At 33.8% G+C, this 7879-nt stretch overlaps 1 protein-coding gene across 1 annotated transcript; it reads right to left on the bottom strand.

The window, feature by feature from the left end:
* Window positions 1-1261: 1261 nt before the first annotated feature.
* LOC134693805 (homeobox protein Hox-B3a-like) lies at window positions 1262-2087 on the bottom strand. The gene has a single exon (XM_063554723.1). It carries the CDS (start codon window positions 2037-2039, stop codon window positions 1323-1325), a length of 717 nt encoding a protein of 238 aa, XP_063410793.1. The 5' UTR covers window positions 2040-2087; the 3' UTR covers window positions 1262-1322.
* Window positions 2088-7879: the final 5792 nt, after the last annotated feature.

The raw sequence follows: 7879 nt of genomic DNA on the forward strand, positions 1-7879 counted from the left end.
ATTCTGCAAGCACTATTCTATTGAATATAATTAATTGTTTTCTTCCTCGTAATGACAGACAAACAACGATCAAACGTGTATATTTTTTTACATAAATAAGGCCGTTAGTTTTCTCGTTTGAATTGTTTTACATTGTCTTATCGGGGCCTTTTATGTGGTATGGGCTTTGCTCATTGTTGAAGGCCGTACGGTGACCTGTAATTGTTAATGTTTGTGTCATTTTGGTCTTTTGTGGATAGTTGTCTCATTGGCAATCATACCACATCTTCTTTTTTATATAATTATCGATTTAAAAAAAAATACTAGAGAATATATATTCTAGAAGTTAACTACACAATGAAAATGTGATTTCTTTAAAATTCGCCATCACATATTCATTTGATCACTTTCACATTGGCGAATGGGTATTTCCTTTACTAGAGCAACGAGAACCTGTGAAAACTGTAGTAGGGGGATACTTTGTCTGCCCGATCGCGACACAGGGGAAAGGACAACTAAGATCAGCTTTAGTTTTATGTGTAGTGATTTGTGGATAGCTAGATATAGGAAGATGTGGTGTGAGTGCCAATGAGACAACTCTCCATCCAAATAACAATTTAAAAATTAAACCATTATAGGTTAAAGTACGGCCTTCAACACGGAGCCTTGGCTCACACCGAACAACAAGCTATAAAGGGCCCCAAAATTGTATTTCGTTTCAATTTTTGTTATATTTTTTGTTCACATCGTTATTTTTTAAAAATTGATTAGCTTTCCCTTTGGATCAGTCTGCTTAACTTTTTCAACTGTCTTAGACATGAACACAAGTTTAAGTAAGATGTCTTGATTAGTGCCGTGTGCACATATATACAATACAACAAAAAAGATATACATAATAAATAGGCATTCCATGTCAGAAACGTGGTGTTCAGTGGTTGTCATTTGTTGAAGTGGTTCATAAGTGTTTCTCGTTTCTTGTTCTTTATATAGATCAGACCATTGTTTTATCTGTTTGAATGATTTCAACGAAAAAATGTAGAGACGTAATGACAAATGCATAGAATTCATCTATATTATATGAAAGCGACGGTATTACCTCTATGACAACAAAACCCAATAAGGTAGGCAACAATAATGTAATTTCCCCCCTTGTTCATACATTTTGGCAAAAAAAAGACAACATCTTGAAATCGAATATAAATACATGTTTTAATGAGCACATATATACACATATCAAATCTTTAACAATAACAATTGCAAAACAAACTATGACAACAATAGAACTATTATTTTACTTAAGCACATATGTAGGAATGTTCTTGAATAATGTTTATTAGCACAAGTTATAATCTGTACTGTTGCACTGGCTGTGGTGAAAGTCCGTTGTAGTACTGTTGAACAGGATTCATAACTGGTGACAAACAACCATATCCAAACATGTACGGGTTAAACATTGGTGGTAATGGTGAATAGTTCTGGTGAAGTCCATGCTGGTGTGATGGTTGATTCATAGAAGACTGTATATTTGCATTTGGCCTTCCAACACTAACAAACTTGGATAATTCTGTTGATTCGTTGTAGCCGAAACTTTTGATCTGTCGTTTCTCTTTCATTCTGCGATTCTGAAACCACCATTTTATCTGTACTTCGCAGACTTTGAGTCTCTTGGAGAGGACTTGTCGGTCTTCAATAGCGAGGTATTTGCAGATGCTGTAGTATCGCTCTAGTTCAAAGACCTGAGAGTTAGTGAAGATGGTTCTTGCCTTCTTTGTGGGTTGTTCGTGGTTTTCAGAATCATCAGAGTACGAACTAGAAGAAGACGAATTTCTAGATTCTGGTGAACTGATGTTATCTTCTGAATCGACGAGAGATCTTTTTCTTTTCTTCTGTATGTGCTGTTCAATTGACATCAAACTGGTAGAGAATTTGTAGTTCGAATGTTGGTTGACTGATGGTGTCTGGTATAAGTCGTATAATACACTCTCTGACTTAATTGGCGTTTGAACTCTGCTACTTTTAGACAGTTCTTCTATACTGAACGACATAGGTATGGACGCCATTTAGATTTAATTCTGAGGTTGGCTTGCTACAATGTTACTGCGATGAACTGACTTAAGATTTGTGATGAAAAATTTAGTAAAAATCCAGTATATATACTCTTCAGTGAACTCTAATCATCTGTCAACACCAGAATTATCATCGTGATTAGAAACCAATCAAAACTGATCATTAGCAATCAACTAATAATTGATAAAGTCAGAGGTTATCGTCTCTCAACTCAAAGCAATCATGTTCTTTTTTAATTAGAACAAATCATTTACCTAGTAACTCATTAAAACAATCAAATAGAAATAATAAGTAAATATTGAGTGGTATACTGAAATGCAGTCGACTTTAGTGTTTGATAGTTCATTGATAACATTCTGGCGTATCACAAACACACAACTTGTTACGTCTCTTTTCATTGGCCAAAAGATTTAAATACAACAACAATGTAGTCGTGTGCACGTGAATTGACATAGGTGACCGACAATGGAATTTACTATGTTACTACGAACGTAAAAACAATGATTTGTATAGTTTACGAACCTTTAGTCAAAATAAATAAATAAATGTTTTGTTAACATCAAATAGTGGGGTGGATATTATACTGATATTTTGTTTTAAGTAATATTCTAAGTTATTTGCATGCAGCAACTCAATTATCTTGTACCCGGCATGATGAGAAATATAAGGATAACATAAAATACATGTGCCGATTTTATACGGATGAATATATGAACCACTTTTAATTTCTTGCATACTGACGACAGGTTATAATCCTAACAAAGTCGAAGTCACTTATAATAAGTATCTCATAATACTGAGTCTTTACAATAATTAATCAAGGGTTGCACTGACATTCCTCTTTTATTATTTTCATGCTATAAAACATACACACAGTACAAAAATGTAGCTATAAGCGTACGATAAACGGAGGAAATTGTCCCCCAAAGATAGAAACAAAATAACTTTAATCGTATCATTGGTGCACCTGAATGAATTCAGTGAAGGCAGGTTGTTGTAATAAATTGAAATGTTACATCGGCGAAGACTATTTCTTTTGCATGTGTGGAACTAAATAATAAATTAATACTCGTGAGAAATCGTAGTTTATAATGAACAATTCTCTTGTTTGAATTCAGGGCCTTTTATAGCTGACTATGCGGTATGGGCTTTGCTCATTATTGAAAGCCGTACGGTGACCTATAGTTGTTAATTTCTGTGTCATTTTGGTTTCTTGTGGAGAGATGTCTCATTGGCAATCATGCCACATCTTCTTTTTTTAAATATAAATGTACTGTTTTCGATTTTAAATGGATGAACATTTATAGTTTATAAACTGCATTTAATCATCCCCTGTGCCATGATTGGCCATCTCCGTTTTTTCTTTACAAAGCATGGTTGGTTACATGTTATGAATTTACTTACAATTTCGGGATTATTTTTTTCTTCAAGTAAACGGAATCAGAAAAATAATAACAATCCTATGTCGAATACATAACACTTAGAAAAGAATATGAAAAGTGTTTGTAGTAAAGTACGGTTTCATTTTTCAGTACAACGTTAATTCATCGAGTCAATTGAGTAAAAGAAAATGCAGGATAAGCAACTTGGGGCCGGGGGTGGGGGGTGGGGGGGGTGGGGGGGGGTGGGGGGGGGGGTGACTAAATGAAAAAAATATGTGAATTGAGTTTGGAGGAGACATTTACATTGATTATTTAGATGTGAAAACTGTTAAGATTTTAAAGTTTAAACTATTTACTGCTAATTGCAGAAGATAAGATAGATAAGAAATTTTATTTTAAGTCGGGTTACATTAAATACAAACATAAGCTCTGTAGAGCTTTTTGCCGACATTAATAACAATAACAACACGCATATTAAGATACATAAAACACACATATGAGACATACAAATTATGATAGCTATATTGCAAGTAAAAAGTTCATAAATAAAAAGCATAGCACATGCAAGCAAAGCACTAAAACTGTAACATAAGCACATGCAAAGCAGAATGAAATAAATAAAGCAAACTAATTTCTATAAGCTGCATGGAACAAACATTTAACACAAAATAAAATAAAGGTATTAAGATCTGCAGGAGCCACACCTGCATGAGTTGCCATTCCAGTTGTTGATCATACTTTTAAACTGGTTTAGGTTTGTCTGTGCACGGATCGTGTCAGGCAACTCATTCCATAGTGTAGCTCCAGCATATCTTAATGAATGAAGGCCAAAATGTGTGGTTCTCACCTGTGGAATTTCAACAGTTTGTTGTTTTCTAAAAGTATAAGATACATTTTTAAAATTAATGATATCATGGAGATATACCGGTGATTCTTTATGTAATATTTTAAAAGTTTCTATTGCCATCATTCTTAGGCGTCTTATTTTTAAAGAAGGTAAACCCGATTTTAACAACAGAGTTTCATAATCACTATCAAAATCTTCATATATGAACCTCAAGGCACGTTCTTGTATTTTTTCCATCTTTTTAGTATTACCCTCCCCACAAAAATGCCAAACCACAGGACAATAATTGAAATTAGACATAATATATGAATGATAAATAGTTAACCTTCCCAATTTAGATAGATGTTTTCCAATTCTTTTAAGAACATTTAACTGCCTTGATGCTTTTTTACAAATATCAGAGATATGAGTTTTAAACTTGAGTTGATAATCTATTGTCACCCCCAGGAGCTTTACCTCAGTGTCACATAAAATTTCATTCCCATCCAAATTGAATTTAATATTCCCACTTTTTGATTTATTCCCAACAGCAATAGCCTGAAATTTATCTGGATTAGCTTTCATTTTGTTATTAGCAAACCAATCAATTAAAACAGCACTTTCCTTTTCCAAAGATTTAACTAATCCATTTAGGTCGGGTCCTGAGTGTGACAATGTATTATCGTCTGCATAATTATACAGTTCATTTTCTTTCACAAAATTGAAAATGTCGTTTAGAAAAATATTAAAAAGCACAGGACCCAAAATCGAGCCCTGTGGTACACCTTTATAAATATTTTGCCAGGTACTAAAATATGCACCGACTTTTACACACTGTTTCCTATTTGATAAATAATTATCAATTAAATTAAGTGCCTCATTTGACAGGCCATATGCCTTCAATTTTAAAAGAAGTAGATTATGGGGTAAGCAGTCAAAGGCCTTAGAAAGGTCCATTAGCACAGCAGCCACATATAAATTTTGATCGACTGCTTTTTTCCAGTCCTCAATGACTTTTAGTAAGGCGGTGTTACAGCCATAGCCAGGTCTAAAAGCTGACAAGGAAGGATGAAATATTTTACTAAAATATTCTATTAGCTGCTGATATATGGCCCTTTCAAAGAACTTTGACACCACTGGAAGAATGCTAACAGGTCTGTAGTTTCCTGCCTCCAACTGACTATTCTTTTTATGCAGTGGAACTACCTGTGCTTCCTTAAGATCGTCAGGAAACTCTGAACTCTTAATAGACATATTTATAAGTTGAGTAATAGGTTTAACAATTACTGGTTTGGCTATTTTCAAGATTTTTACTGATACACCATCAAAGCCAGTAGCTTTGTTTACATTGATCTTATTAATTTGTTTTTCAACAAAGTCATCCTTAATTTCTATAAAAGATAAACTACCATCAACATTACAATTTTCCCTTATTGATTTTATGCTTGGATGATTATCATCTACCTCACAATTATCATTGCCGATATTTTTGGCTACATTTACAAAATAGTTATTAAAAATTTCTGCAACATTTGATTGGTCATTAATTATTTCATCGTTGTTACATAAAACAATATTGTTGTCAAAATGACTACCCTTGTTTGTTAAAAAAGGTTTGATTGTTGGCCAGAAATCTTTTTGTTTTGGACCACCAGTGCAACGCTCTATAAAATAATTTCGTATAGATTGTCTTCTAAGTTTGGTAGCAAGATTTCTTTGTTGGCGATATAACTCCCAGTTCTTCTTCGATTTTGCATGTAAATATTTATTGTGAAGCATTTGCTTTTTGTAGATTGCACTTTTTAATTGTTTGTTCATGTATGGTGCTGGTTTGTGTACAGTTTTTCTTGTTTTCTCTGGTATGTGGTTGTTGACTATACTCATTAATTTGGTGTTAAAAATATCATAAGCCTCATTAACATTTTCTACATTGTCTACAATTGTTGTAAGATTTGCCTGTTCTAAATCATGCAGAAAACTATAAAACCAATGAATGTCACATGCACATTTATAAAAGCTAGAATTGTGATTGGGATCATGTATGAGAATACGTCGATGGAAGCTTTAAACGACCTTGACCAGATACGTGAATATTAATCAGTCCATTCAACGTTATAGTATGTGTGTACTATTTTCGAAGGTGTGAGGTCGAAGGTTTGAATTGACCAATGGAAACGATCGTTCCTTAGAGAGTTAATCTAATAAATAGATATAGGAAGTTTGTTTGACTGATTACGTTTCGCTAAGCTAAGCCGCATATGAGTGTATACTCAAGACATTGCTTATAGTTATCATTGGAGGCTTGGGTGATGAGTTCGTGGTAATTAAGATCAAACCAAGCTGACAGATGACAATGAATAAAATTATAAATCGTCAAAACTTATTTTTACAATTTTAAGAAGCACTTTATCAATTTGTGCAAATCTTTGATCAGACTGATTTATAAACAGATTGACTCGTAGGGGAAACATTGTTTGGTAACTTGTATATCATAGATTTTCTACATACATTATCGACCTATTATCCCTTTTGTATCTTTCGTCCCATCTTTTATGTGTGTTTTAAAAACTTTTTTTAATACATCTAGCTGGAGGCTTTATTTAGTTGTAATGTAGATCATATTTATATAGATTAGACCGTTGGTTTTCCCGTTTGAATGGTTTTACACTAGTAATTTTGGGGCCCTTTATAGCTTGTTGTTCGGTGTGAGCCAAGGCTCCGTGTTGAAGGCCGTACTTTAACCTATAATGGTTTAATTTTTAAATTGTTATTTGGATGGAGAGTTGTCCCATTGGCACTCACACCACATCTTCCTATATCCATATATTTGTATTTATTCTGACGATATTTTATAACATTAATGTTTATAATTCCTCTGTACCATAGATTTTGGTTAATGAGAAAAGATATATGCACAGATTTATTTAAAAAAAAGAAGGAGCCTACAATGGGGAGTAATGCACCTATTTTGATATCATCTATCTTACTTTTCTCCTTGATTTGTTCTTTCTGTTGTTGTTGTGGTTTTTTTTTGCAGGGAAATCAGTTTTTCCTTTTTTTTTATTTCCTACTGAAACGTTTCCGCGAGATGCGTTAGGCCTATTTCAAACAATAATTCTGAATTTCTTTTTGCAAAAAACAATGAAATATTATTTGAGGGGGGATAGGACCTTTATCGGGACTCTGGGATCGGGTCTTTTTAAGCTCGGGGTTTCGGGATTGACCCTTTCGTGATCCGGGAATCCTTTTTTCGGATTTCGGGACGTCGGGATTTCGTTTTTTTAAGTCCGGGAATTCGGGATCATGACCCCTCCTATTCCCCCTCTTATTTGATCTCATTTATTTTCAGTTCAGAATTTACCGCTAATACCCCCTTCACATACACGAATGTGTCTTACGATTCCTTACGAATGTTGTTTGTTTTATCAAATGCAAGCATTCGCAAGCAATCGTAAACCACTTGCAAGCAATCGTAAATCACTCGCAAGCAATCGTAAACCACTCTTAAACAAATCGTAGACATTCGCAGACAATCGTATCGATTCGTAAAACTATTTGGAAATTTTTGGACATGCCAAAAATTTTACACGAATGTCCACGAATCATTTCATTCGTAAAGAGCTCG

This window comes from Mytilus trossulus, chromosome 1, assembly GCF_036588685.1.
Source record: "Mytilus trossulus isolate FHL-02 chromosome 1, PNRI_Mtr1.1.1.hap1, whole genome shotgun sequence".
Taxonomy (NCBI): domain Eukaryota; kingdom Metazoa; phylum Mollusca; class Bivalvia; order Mytilida; family Mytilidae; genus Mytilus; species Mytilus trossulus.

What these genes read in the sequence shown, in the direction of transcription:
- LOC134693805 (XM_063554723.1), bottom strand. Translation starts at nt 2,039, where the DNA reads ATGGCGTCCATACCTATGTCGTTCAGTATAGAAGAACTGTCTAAAAGT.